General features: G+C 39.5%; 1 protein-coding gene across 7 annotated transcripts in view; it reads right to left on the minus strand.

The window, feature by feature from the left end:
* Window positions 1-26,763, minus strand: part of LOC143029302 (ethanolamine-phosphate phospho-lyase-like) — an 86,995-nt gene extending 60,232 nt beyond the window's left edge. For 5 of the 7 annotated variants that reach the window (XM_076192048.1, XM_076192053.1, XM_076192050.1 and 2 more), the window contains exons 1-2: window positions 26,444-26,763; window positions 5,784-5,899 (exon numbers count right to left, since the gene is read on the minus strand). In XM_076192048.1, coding sequence (XP_076048163.1) covers window positions 5,784-5,899; window positions 26,444-26,529 — 202 coding nt within the window. In that variant the 5' untranslated portion in view covers window positions 26,530-26,763. Of the gene's footprint in view, window positions 1-5,783; window positions 5,900-17,266; window positions 17,318-25,955; window positions 26,113-26,443 lie in introns of those variants that run through there. The other 2 variants (XM_076192054.1, XM_076192055.1) reach the window with 2 other exon arrangements.
* Between the last annotated feature and the right edge of the window lie 329 nt (window positions 26,764-27,092).

A 27,092-nucleotide genomic window follows, 5' to 3' on the forward strand; every position in this document is an offset into this window, starting at 1 on the left:
GAAATGGCTGAAGTAATGACCAGACACTTTATATTAAGTCTGTATTTACAATTGAAAGCTCACAAATGTGGGATGATGGTCACCAAGAAGGATCTCCCAAAATGAAAGAAATAACGGTGATACAGAAAGAAATAATGGACCAAATGAGGAAACTCAATGTCAGAGAGTCACACAGGCCAGAACTGGATATCAAAAGAATGCATAGATGAACTCACAGATAAAATACACATGATAATTGACTTCTCACTCAAAGAAGGAAAAGTACCACTAGATCGGAAAAATGCAAATATTGTACCGATATATAAGGGAGGAGATAAAGAAAATCCAACAAATTATAGACCGGTATCCCTTACAAGCACAATTGCAAAAATATGCGAAAGAGTTATAAAAAATAAATGGACTAAACACTTGAACGAGAACAAAATAATAAACCCCAACCAATTTGGATTTAGAAGTGGATGATCATGTACTACAAATTTAAAATACTTTTACTCAAGATTGGTAGATATAATACAAGAAAGAGATGGCTGGGCAGACTGTGCCTTCCTGGACCTACAAAAGGCTTTTGACAAAGTACCACACAAAAAATTACTAAGAAAAATTGAAACAATAGGTGGAATACAAGGAAAATTATTGGAATGGATGAAAGACTTCTTGAAAGGAAGAAAAATGAGAGTGGTACTTAGAGAAAAGAACTCAAATTGGGTAAACATGTTAAGTGGAGTCCCCCAAGGCTCCGTGTTGGCTCCAATAATGTTTGCTGTTTATATAAACAACATAGATGAAGGAATTGAATGTTATATAAACTTCTTTGCAGATGATGCAAAACTATTGAAGAGAGTAAAGAAGATTGCAAATCTTTTCAAGAAGACCTGGACAAAGTCTGGAAATGGAGTAAAAAGAATGAAGTGAATTTCAACATTAAGAAATGTAGTATAATGGAATTTGGAAAAAGTAAAAATAGAATATCTGGTCAATACAAAATTGGAACAAAGGAAGTTACAAAAGTAAACTCAGAAAGAGACCTAAGAGTAATTATCTCAAATGTCATGACACCAGACAAACATGTAAAGAAAATAGTTGGAGAAACCTATAATTTAACAAGATCAATGAAAGTGGCCTTTGACTACATGGATGAGGAAATGGCAGAGAGAATACTAGTTACACTGATAAGACCAAAATTAGAATATGCAGCATCACTATGGACATCCAGTACAATAAAAAAAACATAAAGAAACTAGAAAGAATTCGAAGACAAAGATGGCACCAACACATAGCAAGTTGACATACAAACAAAGATCGGACAAACTAAACATACTAACTCTGGAGCAAAGAAGAGAAAGAGGGAATTTGATAACCATCTACAGAATTATGAAAGGGATGGAAATCCTTGATAGGGATGATCTACTTAAATGGGACAGAAGAAACACAAGAGGGCACGAGAAGAAACTTAAGAAGGACAGTTACAGAAGAGATTTGAAAAAGAACAGCTTTCTACACAGAGTAATAGATACATTGAATAAATTGAAAGAGAAAACAGTGAGTGCTAAAACTATACATGATTTTAAGAAAGAACTGGATGTGGAAAGATACAACTGCAGGTCAATACGAACGTAGCTCCTCTCCTGCATATTACAACTAGGTAAATACAATCTCCTCTTAGCATCCATTTCCAAAAGTGGCATAAGTAAATATATTATTCTGATTGATACATATATAAAGGCATAAACTTCCTAACACAAAGTTCATTATTCTAAAAGTTTATTTTCATTCAATAGTGCCCTCCTACTACAGCATCCATTTCAATTTAATGTCATCACTTTAAACAAGAGAGTTGATGATAGCAAATATGGTGTTTCGGATGAAAGTCAAGCATAAGTACACATGGGAGAGGGTGGTGGATGGAAGGGTGGTAGATAGAGCATTAATGGATTATGTAGTGGTAAATAGGATTATGATGGGAAGAGTTAAGGATGTACATGTGCTAAGGGGAGAGAGTGGAGGAATATCAAATAATTTTTTGGTGGAAGGTAAGTTGAGAGTGGAGGATAGATGGAGAAAGAGGAGAGGGACAAAAGGTAGGGAGGTGCTTAGAGTGAACTCTTTAAATGAAAAGGAAAAGGAGAAGGAGTACAAGAAGAAGCTGAAGGAGGAGTGGGAGGGAGTGAAGGATAGAGTAGAGCTAGGAGTGGAGGAGGAATGGGGATGGTTCAAGGAGGGAGTCACAAAGTGTGCAAAGATGGTGTGTGGAACAAGAAGGACAGGAGGAAATAGAAGGAAGGGTAGTGAATGGTGGGATGAGGAAACAAAGAAGGTTGTAGAAGAGAAGAAGCGAGCTTTCACAGATTGGTTACAAAATAGGACGAGGGAGTCATATGAGAGGTACAAAGAAAAGAAAAGAGAAGTAAAGCACAAGGTAAAGGAGGCAAAGAGGAGAGCAGATGTGAAATGGGGTAAGAGTATGACAGAAAATTTTGAAAGTAATAAAAAGATGTTTTGGAAAGAAATTAAGAGAGGAAGAGGAGGCGAATCAAGTAGACAAGAAAAGGTAGGTGCAGATGGAGAGATGATAATGGAAGAGAAGGCAGTAAGGGGAAGATGGGCAGAATATTTTAGGGAGTTGCTAAATGTGAAGGAGGATAGGGAGGGAAAGATAGCTGCAGTGGGAAATGCTAAGAAAATGACTGTGATGAGTGAGGAAAATGGAGGAGAAATAAGAAAGGATGAAGTGAAGGCAGTTGTTAAGATGATGAAAGCAGGCAAGGCACCTGGTCTGGATGGATGCCATGCAGAATGTCTAAAAAAAAAAGGAGGTACAGTGATGGTGGACTGGCTGGTGAGGTTATTTAATGTTTGCTGGAGAGAGGGTAGAGTGCTGGAGGACTGGAGGAGTGCCTGTATAGTTCCACTTTACAAGGGAAAAGGGGACAAGTGTGAATGTAGTAGTTTCAGAGGGATTAGCTTGTTAAGTGTAGTTGGGAAGGCTTATGGGAGGATCATGATTGAGAGGATTAGGAGAGGAACAGAGGGAGTAATTGGTGAGGAACAGTGGGGGTTTGGGAAGGGTAGAGGTTGTATAGATCAGATTTTTGTAGTAAGACAGATATGTGAGAAAGCTATAGGAAAGGGGAAGGATGTTTTTTGGGCCTTTATGGATCTGGAAAAGGCTTAAGACAGGGTAGACAGAAAGGCACTATGGGGGTTTTTGCGGATTTACGGGATAGGAGGAAAGCTTCTAGGAGCTGTCAAGAGTTTTTATGAGGGTAGTAGAGCTTGTGGCAGGATTAGAAATGGAGGGAGTGAGTGGTTCGAGGTAAAGGTGGGACTTTGTCAAGGATGCGATATGTCGCTCTAGCTGTTCAACTTATACATGGATAGGGTAGTGCGAGAGGTAAATGCAAGGGTAGTGGGTCAGGGATTGGAGATGGTTAAAGAAAATGGAGAAAAGTGGGAGGTGTGCCAGCTGTTGTTTGCGGACAACACTGCAGTTGTGGCAGGTTCGGAGGAGGGATTGAGGAAGTTGGTGACAGAGTTTGGGAGAGTGTGTGATAGAAGAAAGTTGAAGATAAATGTGGGTAAAAGTAAGGTGATGAGATGTGCAAGAGGTGAAAGTGGCAGTAGTCTGGAAGTGAGCATTAAGGGAGAGCGACTGGAGGAAGTTGATAGTTTTAGATACTTGAGAGCAAAAGTGGCAGGAAAAGGTGGAGTGAAGGTGGAGGTAGAATGTAGATTGAGAGAAGCGAGTAAATGCCTTGGTGGATTAAAAAGTGTAATGAGGAATAGACATTTGGGAATGGATGCTAAGAGGAGACTGTATGAAGGAGTGATTGTGCCAACAGCACTGTATGGGGCAGAAACATGGAACATAAGAGAGGAAGAGAGAAGGAGTTTGAATGTGTTTGAGATGAGGTGTCTGAGAAGTATGATGGGTGTTACTAGGCTAGATAGAGTGAGAAATGAGGAGGTGAGGAGGAGAACAGGGGTGGAAAGGGAGTTGGGAGATAGGGTTGATGAAAGAGTATTAGGATGGTTTGGACACATGGAAAGAATGAGTGAAGAAAGACTAGTAAAAGATGTATGGAAGGCAGATGTGGAGGGAATGAACATGAGGGGACATCCTAGGATGAGGTGGATGGATGGGGTGAAGGGGGCTTTGGGGAAGAGGGGAATGTCTGTTGAGGAAGGACAGGAGAAGACAGAAGACAGGGGTGAATGGAGAATGGTTGTATATGGATGATGATGTTATACATGAGGTGGAATGGGCGGGGGGATGGGGGGTGAGGTAGTATGTGTGAGCAAAATTTGATGCAGCCCGAAGGGATTTCTCCCCGTCTTCTCCTTTTACGCATGGGGGGACGGAGAGGGGAGGTCGCCGATTTAATGAAGCGGCCTTACTGTGGATGTGCTGTGTCTTGCGACACTGATTCTGACCCAGGGCAGTGGACGAGGTGCAGGGATGACCCGTCATCCAGGAGGTGCTAAGATAAGAGGGAGGGTGGTGGGGTGTGGAGTGCATTCAGGGATGGAATGGGTGGGAATGATTTTATACTTTTTCCTTTTTGGCTACCTCCCTTGTACACATACATATACCAAGGCTTTTTCCCCCTTCCAAGGGAGGTAGCCAAAAAGGGAAAGGCATAAAAACACTCCCACCCATTTCATCCCTAAATACACTCCACACCCCTCCACCCTCCCTCTCATCTGAGCACCTCCTGGATGACGGGTCATCCCTGCACCCTGCCCACCGCCCTGGGTCAGAAGCAGTGTCGCAAGACACAGCACATCCACAGCAAGGCCGCTTCATTTAATTGGCGACCCCCCCCTCTCCGTCCCCCCTTGCATATAACGAGAGGACGGGGAGAAATCCCTTCGGGCTGCGTCAAAATTTACTCACGCATACTACCCCACCCCCCACACACCCCGCCCATTCCTCCTCATGCAATCACATCATCCATATACAACCATTCTCCACTCACCTCTGTCTTCCGTCCTCAACAGACATTCCCCTCTTCCCCAAAGCCCCCTTCATCCCATCCATCCACCTCATCCTAGGACGTCCCCTCATGTTCACTCCCTCCACATCTGCCTTCCATACCTCTTTTACTAGTCTTTCTTCACTCATTCTTTCCATGTGTCCAAACCATCCTAATATTCTTTCATCAACCCTATCTCCCAAATCCTTTTTCACCCCTGTTCTCCTCCTCACCTCCTCATTTCTCACTCTATCCAGCCTAGTAACCCCCACCATACTTCTCAGACACCTCATCTCAAACACATTCAAACTCCTTCTCTCTTCTTCTCTTATGTTCCACGTTTCTGCCCCATACAGTGCTGTTGGCACAATCACTCCTTCATACAGTCTCCTCTTCGCATCCATTCCCAAATGTCTATTCCTCATTGTAAGGGGGAAAAAGCATTGGTATATGTATGTATATACTTTAAACAAATTCTATTCACTAGAAGTATATGAAAAAGGCAACTGTTTCACACAAAGAACCTAGTCATACCCAAACAACAACAACATTTCTTCTTTAAATGAATTTTGAACCAATTCAATGGGTTTGCTGGTTGCTTGGGAGTGGAGGGTCTCCTCTAAGGGAGATGTAACTGATTCACAAGTGCCAGACTAGGTAATTCAACTATGGTCTGGTCAGTAAACTGATAATTAATGATTAATGCTTAAGTAATTTTGTACTGCTTAACGCCAGATGACTTCATTTTACACAGAAACTCAAAAGTGAAGGGATTAACACCTGGAGAGACAAAGTTCAAAAAGTTCTTACCATGTGCAACATTTGAAACACAGTCAAGGTACTGGATACCAAAGTCATCTATCATGTACTGCTTCTGTGCTCTAACAATCTTAAGTGGTGCTGAAGCATAATGTAGTACACACCCCCTGAAACGAAAAATGTATGTGATCATGATTTGCCTAAAATGAAAAACGAACCCATTAATTATCTTGTTTACAATAAAAATAAAGTTACTTCCAGAACTAGATTAATATTTTCTACAAACCAATATTTCTTGCAGAGTTGAATTTCACTAATTCAGGGTGAATGTAATTTAAAAACACACAACAGCTAATATTGGATTAATGTTTCATTTTACTTTCCATAGGTCTTCCAATCAAAAATACACTTGTTCAATAACTTTTCACTCTATGCACCATATGAGTCAGCTGATCATTAACTCATAAATCATCTTATCATCTTCCATTTTTATTTGAAGTATAATAATCTTCACCAACTGACCAATACAATGGTGTCCAAGAATGTCAGTATGTGACTGCATTTCAAAGACCACCAAAATTAGGTATATGTTATTTGCCCCATGCAAATAAATACATATTATATATATACCAATCAATCTGTTGCCTTAACCTTTAGCAGGATAGTTGTAGCCTCTTGCATCACATCACATAATAATAATAATAATAATAATAATATTATATATATATAAAAAATAAATAAATGAATAAATAAATCAAAATAAATAAATAAATAATAATAATGCAGCTGTGGCATGGTCCCTACACAAACCAGGATTAAAAAATAAAAAGAGCAGTAAACAAAATGATTCTCAGCCTCATGGGTAAATCATACGAGGTCAACCAACATCACACAACTATGACAAGCCATTTTTCTCCTTACCTAATCCCATGTGGAGTACTGACTGGATGTTTTCTGCAGCAATATTTTAAGGACGCGTGACATTCCTATGGATTAAGTCACTCACCTTTCATTTATGACTGGAGACTAATCTCCACTCAAAAAGGAATGCCGATCACTTTCAACTTCTACCATCCAGGATTTGAACTCATGAACCCAAGGTCTGGCTACAACATTATAAAACACAAACATATTCAAACCTATATTTGACTGCCTGTGACAAATAAAAGGGACAGCATGAGCATTGCTCTATTCTTGTACATTACAATAAGGGGAACACACCATGTACATAGGAACATAAGAAAGGAGGAGACTGCAAGAGACCACAAGGCCTACACTAGGCAGTTCCATGTTCCTTACCAACTGTCATTCCTATCCACAAAGTTATCTGATCTTTTCTTAATACAACCAACTGCTTTAGCACTCAGGGGCACCTTATTGAACATATACACACTGCCAAACTGTTATAAGATCTAGATATATATGCCTCAAGCCAAGTATTGTAAATGAACTTCAAAGAAAAGAAAAGAAAAGAAAGAAGAAGAAAAAAAAATGAATTACTTTATGGGAAATAAGCCAATTACAAAAACAAAAGAAAAAACTATAGGAGTCTTAGTCATGGATAACTTATCACCTGATATACTTATTGGCAAAACTTTTTGAAACATTCAACTTATTGAACATAAAAATGGCTTTTCACTACATAGGCAAGATGAAAGAAATCACATAACTTATATATTTTAGATATAAACAGCAGTAGTGGGGGCTCTGCACAAGAGGGAAAGATATAAACAAGGTTGAATGAAGACAGAGCAGTGGTCAAATTGTTCCCAGCCTTGAAGATAAATTGTACAAAGAGATTAGAAGCACTGGCTGCCATCACTGAGAGGTGACTTGATAACTGTTGAGCTTATTAATAGGGGATAGACAAAACTAACAAAGAAGATGTTTAAAACTGGAATGAGAGGGTGTCATGAAGTCATGGGCACAAATTCAAGCCCCCATGTTGGAATGAGTTTAACAGTTTTCCATATATATGCATCAACTCTTGGAAAAGCCTAATGGATGACTTACTGCAAGCTATAACCATAAATTCATTTAAAATTAAGCATGATATTTGGACATGGAACTTGTCAAGTGTAACACTTTTCCTTATAATATATACATATACCAAGGGCTTTTTCCCCCTTACAAGGGAGGCAGCCAAAGTCAGAGGCATAAATCCACTCCCACTCATTTCATCCCCACATACTCGTACTCCACTCCCATTCACCACTCATCACTTCCTCTTTTCTTGACTCTTTCTGGATGATGGGTCATCTTTGCATCTCACACACTTGCCCTGGGTCAGAAACAGTGTAGCAAGACACAGCACATCCACAGCAAGGCTGCTTCATTTAATTGGCAACTCCCTCTCCATCCCCTCATGCAGAAAAAAAGAAGACTGGGAGAAATCCCTTTGGGCTGTGTCAGAATATCATTCAAACATACTTCCTACTCCCAATCCCCCACCCACTTCATTCCATGCATCACAGGATCATCCATACACAACCATTTTCCACTCACCCCTATCTTCTGTCTTCTCCCTTTCTTCCTCAACAGACTTCCCTTTCCCAATGCCCCTTTTACTCCATCCATCTCATCTCATCCTTAGTCACCCCCACATTCACTCCATCCACCTCTGCCTTCCACACTTCTTTTACTAATCTTTCTTCACTCATTCTTTCCATGTGTGCAAACCATCCCAATATTCTTTTATCAACCCTATCCCCTAACTCCTTTTCCAACCCCACTGTCCTTCTTGTTTCTCAATCTATCCAGCCTAGTAACTCCTAACATACTTCTTAGGCATTCCTTATAATACAATATATGAATTACATAGCATAAAATCATATTTTCACTTTAATTGCTGATTATACTTCAGAATACAGTATATCAATTTAACCCCCTGTAAAGGGAAAGCATACAATATATATGATACATTTTGCTTTTGTAAATATCAAATTCCTTCTCTCTTCCTCTCTTATGCTCCATGTTTCTGCCCCATACAGTGCTGTTGGCACAATCACTCCTTCATATAACCTCCTCTTAGCATCCATTCCCAGATGTCTATTTATCATTACACTTTTTAATCCACCAAGGCATTTACTTGCTTCTCTCAATCTATATTCTACCTCCACCCCAACTCCTCCCTTTCCTGCCACATTTGCACCCAAGTATCTAAAACTATCCACTTCCTCCAGTCTTTTACCCTTAATGCTCACTTCCCACCTGCTGTCACTCTCTCCCCTTGTACATCTCATCACATTACTTTTGCCTACATTTATCTTCAGCTTCCTTCTTTCACAGACCTTCTCAAACTCTGTCACTAACTTCCGCAATCCCTCCTCTGATCCTGCTCCAAGCGCAGTGTCATCACCAAACAACAACTGGCTTATTTCCCACTTTTCTCCATTTTCTTTAACCATCTCCAATCCCTGACCCACTACCCTTGCATTCACCTCTTGGACCACCCCATCCATGTATAGATTGAACAGCCAGAGCAACATAACACATCCCTGACAAAGTCCTACCTTTACCTCAAACCATTCACTCTCTCCATTTCTAATCCTAACACAAGCTCTACTACTCTCGTAAAAACTCTTGACTGCTCTTAACAGCTTTTTTCCTATCCCATATATCTGCAATACCTCCCACAGTGCCTTCCTGTCTACCCTGTCATAAGCCTTTTCCAGATCCATAAAAGCCAAAAAACATCCTTACCTTTTCCTATAGCTTTCTCACATATCTGTCTTACCACAAATATCTGATCTACACAACCCCTATCTGTCCTAAAACCACATTGTTCCTCACCATTTACTCCCTCTCCTAATCCTCTCAATCAAGACCCTCCCATAAGCCTTCTCAACTACACTCAACAAGCATATCCCTCTGAAACTACTATACTCACACTTGTCACCCTTCCCCTTGTAAAGCGAATCTATTCAGGCACTCTTCCAGTCCTCCAGCACTCTACCCTCTCTCAAACAGACATTAACCCTTAACAGGTAAAGTGGGGTCAGACAGACCCCATAATTTTTTGCTTTTTACATACATACATATACCAAGGCCTTTTCCCCCTTCCAAGGGAGGTAGCCAAAAAGGGAAAGGCATAAAAACACTCCCACCCATTTCATCCCTAAATACACTCCACACCCCTCCCACCCTCCCTCTCATCTGAGCACCTCCTGGATGATGGGTCATCCCTGCACCCTGCCCACCGCCCTGGGTCAGAAGCAGTGTCGCAAGACACAGCACATCCACAGCAAGGCCGCTTCATTTAATCGGCGACCCCGCCTCTCCGTCCCCCTTTGCATATAATGCGAGGACGGGGAGAAATCCCTTCGGGCTGCGTCAAAATTTACTCACACATACTACCCCACCCCCCGCCCATTCCTCCTCATGCAGTCACATCATCCATATACAACCATTCTCCACTCACCTCTGTCTTCCGTCCTCTCCCTTCCTTCCTCAACAGACATTCCCCTCTTCCCCAAAGCCCCCTTCACCCCATCCATCCATCTCATCCTAGGACGTCCCCTCATGTTCACTCCCTCCACATCTGCCTTCCATACCTCTTTTACTAGTCTTTCTTCACTCATTCTTTCCATGTGTCCAAACCATCCTAATATTCTTTCATCAACCCTATCTCCCAAATCCTTTTTCACCCCTGTTCTCCTCCTCACCTCCTCATTTCTCACTCTATCTAGCCTAGTAACCCCCATCATACTTCTCAGACACCTCATCTCAAACACATTCAAACTCCTTCTCTCTTCTTCTCTTATGTTCCACGTTTCTGCCCCATACAGTGCTGTTGGCACAATCACTCCTTCATACAGTCTCCTCTTCGCATCCATTCCCAAATGTCTATTCCTCATTACACTCTTTAAACCACCAAGGCATTTACTCGCTTCTCTCAATCTACATTCTACCTCCACCTTCACTCCACCTTTTCCTGCTACACTTGCACCCAAGTATCTAAAACTATCCACTTCCTCCAGTCGCTCTCCCTTAATGTTCACTTCCAGTCTACTGCCACTTTCACCCCTTGTACATCTCATCACCTTACTTTTACCCACATTTATCTTCAGCTTTCTTCTATCACATACTCTCCCAAACTCTGCCACCAGCTTCCTCAATCCCTCCTCTGACCCTGCCACAAGCGCAGTGTCATCCGCAAACAACAACTGGCTCACCTCCCACTTTTCTCCATTTTCTTTAACCATCTCCAATCCCTGACTCACTACCCTAGCATTCACCTCTCGCACCACCCCATCCATGTATAAGTTGAACAGCCAGGGCGACATAACGCATCCTTGACGAAGTCCCACCTTTACTTCAAACCACTCACTCACTCTCTTGTTTTTTAATTTTAATATACTAATATATTACATACAGATATGTACTCCCATATACCTTCTTGGTCAGTGGAGTAGTTTAATGGGGTGATAGGGCCATTCCTGAATCTTGCTCTATATAAGCTTTATAGAGCTTTTGAGCCCGTCTGACCCCACTTTACCTGAGGTGTGAGTACCGTGGGGTCAGTCAGACCCCACTTTACCTGAGGTGTGAGTAGCGTGGGGTTTGTCAGACCCCACTTTACCTGAGGTTTGTTCATGTCATATAAATGTTTTATCATTTATACTTATGGGTAAATAATAATTTCTTCTTTTTTATCAACAGAAAAACATACATCCGAGTTTGATTTTATTTATCTATTTAATTTATTTATTTAATTTATTTATTTAATCTATTCCATTTTCCCTCTTTTGATCACATTAATTTTTATCACAATGTTTAATTTCTGTTCTGGTAATGTGAGTTTCTTTTCATATCATGGTCACACTATACTCATATTATCATAAAGCATGACATTCCGCCACATTTTATTTGATTGATTTATCCTTCCCTCTTTTGTTCAAATTTAATTTGTATCACATATTTTGTATCACATATGAATGCTTAATATTTTCTGTTCTGTTAATATGTTTCTTCTCACAACAAGATCACACTATTCTCATATCATAAAATGTGACATCTCGCCACATTTTAGGGCACCTCAGTCACTCTATTCCCACACATACAGCTGTAATTTATTTCATCCTTCCCCTCTTTTAGTTCAAATTTAATTTGTATCACATATTTTGTATCACATATAAATGTTTGATATTTTCTGTTCTGTTGATATGTTTCTTCTCACACTATTCTCATATCATCATAAGATGTGACATCTCGCCACATTTTAGGACACCTCAGCCACTCTATTCCCACACATGCATCTGGTTCTCATCTATCCCCCTTGTACAAGATCTTTTGAAAAATTATGGGCTCACATATGTAGGCACACTGAGGGACAAGAAGCCACAAGTACCAGCTCTGATGACAGACAAGACGGTCATCAGAAAAGGGTGCACGGCTTTCCTCTTTGACACAACCATGGCACTTGTGTCACATTTACCTGACAAGAAGAAAAAATTTGTGCAGTTGATCTCCTCAATGCACCAACAACCTGTTATGGATGACTGTGGGAAGCCAGAAATCATCTTGTATTATAACAACACAAAAGGAGGGGTTGACGCGTTTGATCAAATGTGTGCCCGATATACGTGCAGCCGAAAAACCAAACGGTGGCCTTTGTGCATAATGTACGGACTGGTCAACGCCGCCGGTGTCAACTCCTATATCACCTGCAATGAAATGAGGAAACGTGATGGACAGGTGGAACTTTCATCACGCCGGAAGTATCTGATTGAGCTGGCAGAAGAGATGATACGGCCATGGGCAGAGGAGAGGATGAACTTCAAGGGGATGCACAAAAGTACTTTGATGACCATCAGAACAGTCTTTGGCTTGAACATGCCCCATCAGCAAGCGGATACCTCTTCTATGAGAAAGCGATGTGCCTTGTGTGACCGGAAGTCTGACAGGAAGACCAAGAACTACTGCCTACACTGCAAAAGACCAGTGTGTCAGGACCATTCAACCCCCATCTGCGATGACTGCAATTAGATTCTTCAGTATCACAAATTCCACTTTCAGTATATCCAATAAAATATGTACTTCATTATCACTAGCATTATGTATGAATTGCTTGGCTCATGTCCTCTCAAGAAAACTCAAAACCCTCTGAGACCACAAACTTCCGTCAACGAAGGATGGGGTTTTGCTGAGTCAGGGTAGGAGTGCTTAGAGCCATAAAAACTTATAAATAATAAACTTAGATACCATTAAAAACTTATAGATTGTTTGCTGGACCTAGTATCAACCTTCCCTGAAAATTTCATTAAAACCAGTCCATAATTTTTGCGTAAAATTGGTCAGTCAAAATAATCGCCTCATTTTTTTTCTTCAGATTTCATGGTTTATGAAACACATTCATTATTCATTTGTTGTAGCTCTGCTTTTCCTTAAAGATAGTTGGGACATTGGTCTCTACAAAATGATGATGACCAACCGCTTCATGTTTTATGCTTTCAGTCAAGCACCCTCTGAAGTCAACAATATCTTATTTTTCATAATTTTTTTTGTAATTTTCATTAAAATATATGTCTAACAATTATAGTCACTTTTAAGCATGTAAATGGAAGAATATAAGTTGAAGTACATATTTATTTATTTCTATGTCAATAAATGCAGTAGAAGTATTTTTTTTTTATTTTTTGTGTTTGGGGTCTGTCAGACCCCGCTTTACCTGAATCGTTTGTCAAAAAGACCTTTACCTGTTAAGGGTTAAATAGCCTCACCAGCCAGCCCACCATCACTGTACCTCCTTTCTTCAGACATTCTGCATGGCATCCATCCAGACCAGGTGCCTTACCTGCTCTCATCATCTTAACAGCTGCTTTCACTTCATTTTTTCCCTATTTCTCCTCCATTTTCCTCATGCATCACTCATTTTTTTAGCGCTTCCCACTGCAACTATCTTTCCCTCCCTATCCTCCATCACATTTGGCAACTCCCTAAAATACTCTGCCCACCTTCCTCTCACTGCCTTCTCTTCCATTATCATCTCTCCATCTTTTCTCTACTTGATTTGCCTCCTCTTCCTCTTTTAATTTCTTTCCAAAACATCTTTTTATTACTTTCAAAATTTTCTGTCATACTCTTACCCCATTTCACATCTGCTCTCCTCTTTGCTTCCTTTATCTTATGTTTAACTTCCCTTCTCTTTACTTTGTACCTCTCATACGATTCCCTCATCCTAATTTGTAACCAATCTATGAATGCCTGCTTCTTCTCTTCTACACCCTTCTTTGCTTTCTCATCCCACCATTCACTACCCTTCCTTCTATTTCCTCCTGCCCTCCTTGTTCCACACACCATCTTTGCACACCTTATGACTCCCTCCTTGAACCATCCCCATTCCTCCTCCACTCCTCTCTCAGCTTCTTCTTATACTCATTCTCCTTTTCTTTCTAATTTAAGCAGTTCACTCTAAGTACCTCCCTACCTTCTGCACTTTTCCTCTTTATCCACCTATTCTCCACTCTCAATTTACCTTCTACCAGAAAATGATCTGATATTCCCCCACTCTCTCCCCTTAGAACATGTACATCCTTAACTCTTCCTACCCTACTCCTGGTCACCACTATATAGTCCATTAATGCTCTATCTGCCACCCTTCCATCCACCACCCTCTCCCATGTGTACTTATGCTTGACTTTCTTCCTAAACACTGTATTTGCTATCATCAACTCTCTTTCAGGACACATCTCCATCAATTCCCCACTACGATTTTTACATGGAACTCCATACTTCCCAATCACTCTATTGGTTCGTTTCCTACCCTAGCATTAAGGTCTCCCAATACAATTACATTGACATTTCTCCCTAATCCTTCTATGCACTCATTTATATCTATCCGAAAAGCCTCCCTTTCCTCTACGCTCTTCTCACTACCAGGCCCATACGCACTTAAAAAAACCCACATCTCCCTTCCCAGCTTCACCTTCATCCACATCAACCTTGATGAAACCTCCTTCCACTCCACTACATGCTTACTTATCTATTCACTTACTCATATAGTCACCCCTTCTCTCCCTCGCCCCCTCTTCACTCTTGAGTACCTCTCAGCTACACTCCCAAACTCACACTTGCCCCTCCCTTTCATTTTAGTTTCACTCAAAGCCAGCACATCCATCTTTCTTCTCACAAATATACTGCCTATCTCTTCCCTTTTACTCTCATCTGTACCACATCCACGCACATTCAAAGACCCAAACCTTAGGGTACTGGTTGGAAAACTCCCAGACCCTCTTATGCCTTTACTTTTTTTAGGAATGTCCCCTTTGGGGATACAGGTAGCAGGACTCCTAATCCCATCCCCCGTCCCGTTTTTTGTCGCCTCTTACGACTCAAGTGGAAAGACTTGGTGGCGGCATTCTCTTCCCCCACCACAGGATAGGCAAAAAAAAGGAAATGAATATTCAGAGAGAAATTGTGCAGGACAGAAACAAGAGGTTGGGGGACAGCATAATGGAGGGACAGTCGTAGTATAATAGTGTCATCATTTCTCTATGAACAGAGTTTTCCTCTATCACAAAATGATGTGTGGCTGTGGTCTGTAGGGGCGCCCCATATAGACCCTAAAGTATCAACTGCATGCTACTCTGCCACAATAACATGCACCCAATACCCCAAATGGGGTATAAGAGAGGAAGAGAGAAGGAGTTTGAATGTGTTTGAGATGAAATGTCTGAGAAGTATGATTGGGGTTACTAGGCTAGATAGAGTGAGAAATGAGGAGGTGAGGAGGAGAACAGGGGTGGAAAGGGAACTGGGAGATAGGGTTGATGAAAGAGTATTAGGATGGTTTGGACACATGGAAAGAATGAGTGAAGAAAGATTAGTTAAAGAGGTGTGGAGGGCAGAGGTGGAGGGAGTGAATATGAGGGGGCATCCTAGGATGAGATGGATAGATGGGGTGAAAGGGGCATTACAAAAGAGAGGAATGTCTGTTGAGGAAGGATGGGAGAGGACAGAAGATAGGAGTGAATGGAGAAGGGTTGTGTATGGATGCATGAGGGGGAGTGGGTGGGGGAAGGGGGTGAGGAAGTATGTATGAGAAAAAAATTGACGCAGCTCGAAGGGATTTCTCCCCGTCTTCTCCTTTCCTGCATGAGGGGATGGAGAGGGGGGTCGCCGAATTTATGAAGCGGCCTTGCTGTGGATGTGCTGTGTCTTGCGACACTGCTTCTGACCCAGGGCAGTGGACAGGATGCAGGGATGACCCGTCATCCAGGAGGTGCCAAGAAAAGAGGGAGGGAGGGGAGCAGAATGTGTAGGGAATGGAATGGGTGGGAGTGGTTTCTATGCCTATTTCTTTTTGGCTATCCCCTGTGTAAGGGGGAAAAAGCTTTTGGTATATGTATGTAAATACCAAATTCATTCATCTAAAGAACCGATTCTTGACAAAAAGTGGCCATGATTAATCAATATTCTTTCCTGTCTGGGGTCTGTTGTTCATTCAAATACAGTCAAACCTCGAAAGCCCGGACTAATTGGGGGGAAGGTTGGTCCGGTCATCGAAAATATCGCCCTAACAACCGTAGATTTTCATAGCGGTATACGTATAGGTAATGTATGGTATGGCATAGAAACACATAAGGATAATACTCTAACACTGTAATAATAGCAATACTGTAATAATAATGCTATAATACTAATAATTCTGTAATAATAACTGTAATACAGGCATATAAATGTACTGTATATACAGTGTACTGTACTGTATTTTTTATTACGTACACTGTAAATATCGGAAGGTATGCACGCGGGACAGTGGTGGCGGCCAGGGTTGCCACGTTTTCTACACTGCCGTGTAGAATGGGAGTGTTGCCATACCGGGGCATACATTTTTCTCGGGCGTGTGATGACTTTCATAGCAAGATATACTTGTCAAACTTTGACAAAATGGTGGTTCTAGTTTTTTATTCTTGAATGTATATAAGGCCCCCATGCCCTAACATATTCAGTAAGATATAAAAATTATTTTTTTATATTATTATCGCTAAAAGAAAGCTTAAACTTTAGCGTAGAATTTTTTTCTACAGTACACGGTAAACACGTATCTTTTGGGGTATAATATTTTATAAGTAACACAATTACCAATAAAAGTCATATTTTGATGTACCATTTATTATTTGATAACTAGTTCTATGATTTATAAACAAAAGTTTGAGTTTTTGAACGTTTTTAACAGCCCGCTGAAATGTAGAAAAAAATTCATGTCCTTGTGCAGTTGCCACATGCCGCTATTTTACTACGTTTTGGTACAAAATTCTACAAAACGGCAGCCCTGGTGGCGGCTTGACTGGGCCGGGTTTGAGTACACGTGTACGGCCGTCGCTGCCACCTACCGGACAAATAGGGAACTTTGCTTGAAAAGTCCGCCCTTTGTTCATTTCGACTGGTCATATGAGGGTCCGGGCATTCGGGGTCCGGGCTTTCGAGGTTTGACTGTAATTTAATTGGTGTCATTAAAATGAATCATTATAGTATGCTAGTACTGTAGAAAGTTAAAAAGTAATTATATCAACTTATTTTAATCATCTTACCTTGGTATATGGGTTGACCGGGCATGTTCAGGCTGGCTGGGGGGCGTACAACTATATGCAAAACAAAGTTGAATGTTAAAGGAAATGTTCTTCAAAAACTTAAAGAGTGAAAATAAAACAGAGGATAGATATTTACAAAGGATTATTTCTGTGTATACTGATGCTCCTCTACTTACGTTCATTCGTTTTACATTTTTTTTATTTTACGTTTGAACTAAAAAAAATTGTATTTTTTTAGTGAATTTTTTAGTTTAGCGCGCTCTCTGTAGTACGAGACGTGCAAACAATACTTACGCATGATGCTGCGTCCATTGTTTACATGGCACAAATGACAGACTGAACGTGCCTTGCCTCCTCCTCCTCCTCCTCCACCATCTCACTTTATGTTGCTTGAATTTAAATTATTTGAAATTAATGTTATTATTTTACAATGTTATGTTTATAATTAATGATTTAGGGGTGTTTTATAAGATACGGTAATAGAATTTATGGATGTATAGTACAGTATGAATGGTCATACATTACTGGAACGTACAGTAACAACTTACGTTCATTTTCACGTTATGTTCGGCCGTTCGGAACGTAACTAAAACATAAGTTGAGGAGCGTCTGTATATGTAAATATACCGGTACTTGTGCTTGTGGTGACCCATCTTTGTATCTTGCAACATATAGTTTGATCTTAAATTCTTGCACACTTGTTTCATGCAATTTGTTCCAGACATCTACCACTCTATGTGGAAAACATTTTTTTTTTCAGATCTCTTCTATAACTATTCTTTTTGGGATTCTTTTCATGTCCCCTTGTTCTTCTTCTTTCCCACTTTAATAGGTCTTCTCTGTCAAGGACTTCCATGCCTTTCAGGATTCTGTAAATGACCAATAGATCACCTCTTTCTCTTCTTTGTTCCAGGGTTGGTAGTTCCAGTTTAGACAATCTTTGCTCATATTTTGAAAGTGTCAGGGTCATCTTTGGATTCTTTCGATTTTTACTTATATTCTTTTTTGTACTGGGTGTCCATAGTAGCTTTCTCTGACTATTTTGTTTATATGCTTGTCTGGGGACATGCCTTTGGTGATTACTCCTAGGTTATTTTCGGAACCAACTTTCTTTACTTCCTTTGCACTGATTTTATATTGTCCTGATATTCTTTTTTTTTTTTACTTTTTCCAAATTCCATTATACTACATTGTCACAGATCACTTATGACTCACAAAATTTTAGGCAGAATTGTATATATATAAACAGCTGATTATTTAATAAATCAATTACAGTTGGAGAGAACAGAGTGGTTTGAAAGAGTATTGTCGACTTTGGATTTGAAGCTCGAAACTCTGAAGCTTCAAACTCCAAAACTCAGAAACTTCAAAACTCTGAAATTCCAAAGCATGAAGGGTGGAGGAAGAGAGAAGGACCACAAGGGAACAGTCAACAGACAGAGCTGGTGGAAGTCGGGACTGTTGGAGCTAGAATAAGACCTGGGCGGCATATCACTGTATAACCATCGTGACTTTGTTCTGCATCGAATTGACTGACAGATTGGTGACCAAGTTGTTCAATTACTGTATACCAAGTATAACTCTCTTGAAAGTCTCAAGTGCCAGGTGTGTCAGGTGGTGGTCCAATCAGTCTACTATATGAACTGGTAAATATACAGGTCAATTTATGTTTTTTTTTCCATTCTTCTTTTACTGCTGTTTTAAAATGACTAACTGAGGTAGCACTCACTGTTGCTGACTTGAGGTTATTCCTATCTCTCATGACTCTATAATTGAAAGAAATTTGCTTGGACTCCTGTAGCCTGAATAAACTTAAGTTTTAAATTGTGACCTCTGGTGTTCCAGTTGTGAATGGGTTGCAGCATATGGTGGTTGGGGCATCCGGGCCACCTTGTATCTGTATTCATGGAGTCCAGACCATGCATAATTTAACATCTGCCCACTTTCTCCTAAAATGCAAAGTAGTCAAATGCAAATTCCTTAATTGTTCTTCATATGATAGATGTCTCAGTTCTGACACAAGTTTTGTTGCACTCATCTGTACTCTTTCTAATTTATCCATGTATATTTTAAAAGGGAAGAGATAGGTAGTATGTGTGTGAGAAGAAAGGTGGATGTGTTGGCTTTGAGTGAAACTAAGTTGAAAGGGAAGGGTGAGTGTAAGTGGGAGGTTATCAGGAGTGAAGAGAGGGCGAGGGAGGGAAGGGGTGGCTATTCTAGTAAGTGAAGAGATAGGTAAATGGGTAGTGGAGTGGAAGGAGGTTTCCTCAAGGATAATGTGGATGAAGGTGAAACTGGGAAAGGAGATGTGGGTCTTTGTAAGTGCATATGGGCCTGGCAGTGAGAAGAGTGTAGAAGAAAGGGAGGCCTTTTGGATAGATCTAAATGAGTGCATAGAGGATTTAGGAAGAAATGTCAATGTAATAGTACTGGGAGACCTTAATGCTAGGGTAGGAAATGGTCCAATCGATGGAGTGGTTGGGAAATGTGGAGTTCCAGGAAAGAATCGTAGTGGAGAGTTGATGGTGGAATTGTGTCTAGAAAGAGAGTAGATGATAGCAAAAACAGTGTTTCGGAAGAAAGGCAAGCATAAGTACACATGGGAGAGGTTCTCCGCGGGCGGGGCGTTGGAGTGCATGGGGTTCCGAGCCTTCCCCTGTGTTTGTGTTCTCCATCATCCAAGTAATATATATATATATATATGTGTGTGTATATATATGTGTATGTATTTGTATGTGTATGTATAAGTACGTATATATGTATTTATGTATATGTATATATACATATATATATGTTTATGTATATACTATATGTAAATATGTGTGTGTGTATATGTATGTATGTATGTATGTATATGTACATATATATATATATATATATATATATATATATGAATGTATGTATATGTGTGTATATGTATATATATATATGTATATATATGACAACAGACAAGAAACAATGGTCTCAAACTGTCCGGAAATAGATTCAATTTGGAAGTAGGTAGAAACAACTTCGCCAACCGTGTAGTTAATGAATGGAATAAACTTCCTGCACAGGTAGTGCAATGTAGTTCAGTTCGAAACTTTAAAAATCATTTAGATAAACACCTAAGCAAGATGCTGTAATGATTATAATTTATTTCATATTATTTGTTTTTGTTTTGTTATCATTTGTCTGTTTTGATTTTCATTTATTATTAGTTATATGTCAATTCATTATTATTTACTATTTACCTGTTTGTTTATTATCTAACTATACCTATGCATTTATTTATGTATTTTATTTGTTATTTGCATTATCATAGTTTTTATTTATCAATTTTTTTTTCGCATCCGACCTAGATATGGACCAAAAGGTCTCCTGTCGGCATGCTCCGCCTTTGTAATCCTTTGAGAGGGTGGTGGAGGGAAGGGTGGTAGATAGAACACTAATGGATTATGTAGTGGTAAACAGGATTATGATAGGAAGAGTTAAGGATGTACATGTGCTAAGGGGAGAGGGTGGGGGAATATCAGATCATTTTTTGGTGGAAGGTAAGTTGAGAGTGGAGGATAGATGGAGAAAGAGGAAAGGGACAAAAGGTAGGGAGGTTCTTAGAGTGAACTCTTTGAATGAAAAGGAAAAGGAGAAGGAGTACGGAAAGAAGCTGAAGGAGGAGTGGGAGGGAGTAAAGGGTAGAGTAGAGCTGGGTGTGGAGGAGGAATGGGGATGGTTCAAGGAGGGAGTCATAAAGTGTGCAAGGATGGTGTGTGGAACAAGAAGGACAGGGAGAAATAGAAGAAAGGGTAGTGAATGGTGGGATGAGGAAACAAAGAAGGTTGTAGAAGAGAAGAAGCGAGCTTTCACAGATTGGTTACAAAATAGTCCCTGAATCTCTACTCTTTGGAGAGAAGATGGGATAGGTACACCATAATATACACACATACATATACCAAAGGCTTTTTTCCCCCTTACAAGGGAGGTAGCCAAAAAAACAAAGCCATAAAATCCACTCCCATCCATTCCATTCCCATTCACTCCCTTCCCTCCCTCTTATCTTGGCTCCTGCATCTTGCCCACTGCCCTGGTTCTGAAGCAGTTCAGCATGACACAGCAAAGCAGCTTCATTTAATATATTCATGGAAAATAATGGAGGAAAAAGTGCAAAATCTGACACAAACCCCATAAGGTCACAGGTGCCTGAAAGCAGAGGCAGAAGTTGCATTGTCAACACTGTTCAGCATGGCAGAACTGGATCACTACAGTATTACAGCTTCATGTAGAGAGCTGCCAGACTCTTCAATTGCACCCCATGAAAGGTCCTAGATAAAATGGGTTGCTCAGTGGACTCTTTCAAACACCAGCTGTATAAATTCCTAGCCAAATTGGAAGCCATACCTGGACATCCAGACAGGCAAAATTCTTTAGTGAAGGCCAAGGAAAACTGGAGGTAAACACTACATATTGGCCAATGCCCTGGTGGGATGATAAACCCACCAAACCAAGTCAAATAAATCATGTATTTCCTAGAACTGTGTGACTGCTGCATTTGGTACCCTGCATCCTCTAGTAAAACCATGTTGTCTTGGACACTATTATATTTGTTTTTATAAGATCTATCAGTTGATCCACCACTATCCTTACCAGCACCTTACAACAGCTGTGGATGATACTGGATGTTAGTTTTTGGCTATTTTGCAGTTTGTTTTTGAAGATGGGTACACTTGATGCTTCTTTTCATTGCACAGGTTTTTTACCATCTGATAACCTCACAAGGAGCAGCTATGAACTCGACCACAGGCCAGTTCCAACATGTAGGTACAGGCACAAAATTTTCAAAAAAATTTATCCCTTAAATTATTGTTGCATATGAAAGACAATTTCATTAGAAACAAAATACTTTTTTAATTTTTTAAATAATTTGAAAAATAAGGGAGATACGATTTTTTGAATTATTTCTTATCCCAAATTTTTGCATAGACTTTACCCTAACAAAAAGTTAGAATTAAGGGTGGTAATTTGTAAAGATTTTGGTAAAGAAATACACAAACTCTCAACCACTGGTCCAATTTTATTGAAATTTGGAATACTAGAGTTTTAACCCCTTCCATACGGTGCCGCACACGTAGGCGTCATGGGGAGCGAGTGTATTCGCGAGGCTGCCATATCGGCGTCTTGATTATATTTATTGTAGTCGCCCCTCCATAATGACATTCTTTCTAATTCTTTTGTAATCGCATTTTCTATGGTTATCAAAATTCACGGGTGAAGAGAGAACGATCGATATAAGCGGTGACTATATTTTATGATGCGAGTATTATTACGACACGTCGTACGGCTGGCATTGGCTGCTGCCACCGAGATCCAAGTCCATGACGCCTACGTGTGCGGCACCGTATGGAAGGGGTTAAGGGTCAACAAATTACCTGAGCATGTCAAAAACAATGTGGAACATCTCTATCATACCAAATCTGCCTTTTCATGGCAACTATTAAGTTGTCAATTTAGAGATGATCATGAGTAAAATCCAAACCCCTGGCCCAATTGACATGTAACTTGGCATGTGAAGGTTTTATGGGTCAACAAATCACCTGAGCATGTCAAAAACAATGCAGGACCTTCCTTTTATACTATCTTTACTAACACCTTCCATGTTGGCAAGGCAACTATTGTCAATTTAGAGATAATCATCCATAAAATCCAAATGCCTGGCCCAATTGATGTGCAACTTGGCATATGAAGGTTTTATGGGTCAACAAATCACCTGAGAATGTCAAAAACAATGCAGGACCTTCCTGTTGTACTATTCTTACTAACATCTATCATGTTGCCATGGCAACTATTGTCAATTTAGAGATAATCATCCATAAAATCCAAATGCCTGGCCCAATTGACATGCAACTTGGCATATGAAGGTTTTATGGGTCAACAAATCATCTGAGAATGTCAAAAACAATGCAGGACCTTCCTTTTGTACTATTCTTACTAACACCTATCATGTTGCCATGGCAACTATTATCAATTTAGAGATAATCATCCATAAATCCAAACCCCTGGCCCAATTGACATGCAACTTGGCATATGAAGATTTTAAGGGTCAACAAATCACCTGAGCATGTCAAAAAGAATGTAGGACCTTCCTTTACTATTCTAACACCTATCATGTAACATGTTTCATCAATGTAATGTATACGCAGCTAAAAGAACTCTATCACATTAAAAAGTGCATATATGGGTGCCTTAGCCTTTACCTTTATATTGCCTCTCGGTACATTAACCAGTCAGTACTGAAACTGTCCTAAGACCTAACTTAAATTTACGTTGATATTGGTGCATTATTTTTTACACCAATTTACTGATATAGAAAAAAAAAAGAATAATGTATTTTTACTTTCAAAGGAGTGATTTTGTTTAATCATGTTATCTATAATCATGATAATCTGAATAAACAGCCTTATTTCAACAGCTCATATCTATTACCATGAAACCCAGAAGAAAATTAAGTCTAGTCTCTAGACCTCTATTAGTCTTGAGACTTCTCATGGTCATGAACAAGGAATGCTGACCATATTACTAATAGTTATTTCATATATTTGCTATCATAGCCATAGCCAGCTATGGAATAGGCATAGCATAGCCTGTCCAACATCTTGAAATTCATACCATAACAATGTAAGTATTATTTGTGAACAACACCCTCTACGACTACTACTAGACTATCTCCGACATGTGTAAACAAAAACAAACACGACCTGGATGTATCACATAATATGCCTACATGTAATGAAATGAAGCTCAACTGTAGAATAGCCAATGATCTTAAGCTGCTCATTTCTGGGAGAAAATGGGTTAAAAATAAATATTCTTACATTATAATATTTTGTTCTTGGTGTCTTACCTTAATATTTTTACTCGGTAAACTATTTTGCCGAGGTTGATAACTAAATTTCTGTTTAAATCAGTGAAAATTTGTTTGTATTTGAAGAATTGGGCATAGATAGGTAGGTCAAACACCACCAGAGGCGCCACCGTCGATGACGAGCACAATAGCGCGTCATTTTATGCGCACGCCGTTCAAACGGCCAAATTTACATACCGCGGGAAATTTAATTAATAAAAATGTTGCGTGAGTGTATTTACTACGATCGTAATAAATTTCAAACATTCACATCATCAGTTACATGTCGGTCAATAAAAACATTAGATAAACATGGCGGCCTGCATTCAGCAGTATATCAAAAATTGGTATATGTTTCAACGTAAAAAATGAGCTAACAAATTTATTGTGCGGGCAACTGACCATAATTAACCAAAACTACTAGTATCTTGGATTATTCTAATACCAAAATAAAGTCAGTATGTTACGGTAGAGCTGAGAAATTGGTTGTTAAAATTAGTTTTTTTTTCTATCGGGTCGGATTATCGGATAACAACATCAACATCCATCCCGCCATCTTATCTATCACTGGTGATATGGACCAAACTTCACTCTATTAAGTTTCTTACTATTATGTTATTAGTGTAATAGACTTATAGTTGAATTATTTTAAATATTTCCTTTAAAATGTGTGATTTTCATGTAATTTGATCGAAGAGAAGTTACGTTTTCATCCCCCGTAATATTACGGACCACAGCTACGATTCGTCCTGCCCGCTATCTATGATCACTGGTGGTATGGATCAAACTACACTATTAAGTTTGTTACTATTGGGTTATTAGCGTAATACCTTGCATATAATTGAATTATTCAAATTATTTTCTTTAAAATGTGTGATTTTCATGTAATTTTACGGTATTCGTAGCTGTGGTGGGTAATTTTGCAGGGGATAAAAACGTAATTATATGATCAAATTACATGGAAATCACACATCTTATAGAAGATAGGTCAAATAATGCAACCATATGCTAATTTTTTATATAAAATTGTGCCTGTCAGTAAAAACCGTCATTGTTTACGTTTGATCGGCGATCAGTCAGACCGCACGTTTCGGCCCGATTTCCTCGGACAAAATAGGCCCGATTTAATTCCATTCAAAATGCAATATCTCGAGAACTAGGACAGCTAGATGGATAAATCAAATTGCATTATACTCATAGCGACTTTTTCCATCCCATGAGAACTACTTCAGCTCAAATATCAGGAATTCCATTTTCATATTGACCTAGCTAGCATAGACTTGCACAACATCAATATAATTTGAATACCCTGTGCATGCGCTGAACAATACAAGCATTCAAACTGAGACATACTTATTACAACGGCCCACAAAAGATTGCATTGTAAACAGTGCATGCGCAATGGTGGCGCCAGGAGTGGATGCACCCTTATCTATATGTGAGGTTTGGCAGAGATGTGGGAGTGGTGTGTCCCCTGACTGGCCATGGTATGAACACCAAAACCTATCTACAAGGTCAATGTTTCGACTTTAGTTTAGACTCTTAATGATTAATCCATTCATTGGACTACCCTTAGATGTATATATGTTGTCAGACATAACTGTAACTTACTACACGACATTAATCATTCAGTTACTTTCAATAAGGAGTCATGTTCTCTTCTGAATAATAATTTCTCAATTAATAGGAAAGATAAAAACATGACATGCCTAATTTTGCTCTTAAAACCTGATAGTGATACGTCTTACGTAAAGGACGTTATCCTACATGATGAATCTGATGCAAAGTACTCCATTCCGTATATACCCTTACCCGGTTTCTCTAGGCCCTGTGTCCATTGTACCATTGGGTGGTTTTGACTTAACAACGCCGATTTCTATAAATGATCTCTAGGCATTTGTATACTGTTGTCAACCAAACGTAGCAACAACTTCTTACCAAAACAAACAGAACATGGAGATGCGAAATATAAAATAATTTCAGCACAAAATTACAACTGGCGAAATCATATAATAATCAAACTGGAATTAAATATATGTGTATGTAAACCTGAAATAAAATTAATTTTAATAGATAAAATCATTGTGCGCATGCGCAGTGTTCCCATGGTAACGCTTGCGTAATTTCAACTTTTGTTGATATTCCGGAACTTTCATTTTATTAATTTCTACGTCCTTCAGTTACAAACTAGTTTCACAGTATAATATGAAATTATGTATTTTTATGTACTATAGATACTTACCTAATCTAAACACCGAGGAAAGGATTTTCCTCTATCTGGATAATACGTAAGCTCTTACCTTCTCTCGCGTATCAAACTTTTCATATAATCATTTCCACTGTGAAGTTCGTTACCACTATAACTGAAACGACTTCTTTTAAACATAGTGAAGGAAAACTGGCGTGCGATGAACTGTCAAACACTGACAAATCAAGTTCAACTCTGATGTAAGCGATTCTTGTGTACTAGAGATGCGCTTGTCTAGGCTTGTGTTACTATTGGATAACAATAGCCCACTTCAATTTGTATTTCCATTGAGTTTTGATACTCATTAAATCACGGAATTACACAGTTTTCTCAACTTTTGCCGGGTCGAAGTACGGAAGCAACCTTCCTCTCTTCCTACGCTGTGTTTCTCCTGTTCGGTGGTGTTTGGCAATTCGTTTATGTAAACGTTGTGAAGAGGCGTGGCTAAAGATCCCTAACGTATAAACTGAATGTGCAAATTCTTTAATTATTTTCTAGTTTAGAGTTACATCAGCGCATGTAGGTGCAGATACAAACACTCAAAATAAATCTACGACAGACTACACGAAGTATAAAATAATAAACTTCGAAACGTTGACCTCCGCAGCAGATCGTAAACTGGCAAATAGTTACTAGAAAATGTGAACAAGTTTTCTGGCAACGATATATGTTTTTTAATGTCGCATATGTAGTGATATAAT

This window comes from Oratosquilla oratoria, chromosome 10 (assembly GCF_046742065.1).
Source record: "Oratosquilla oratoria isolate Oo_2021 chromosome 10, ASM4674206v1, whole genome shotgun sequence".
In the NCBI taxonomy this organism is placed as follows: Eukaryota; Metazoa; Arthropoda; class Malacostraca; order Stomatopoda; family Squillidae; genus Oratosquilla; species Oratosquilla oratoria.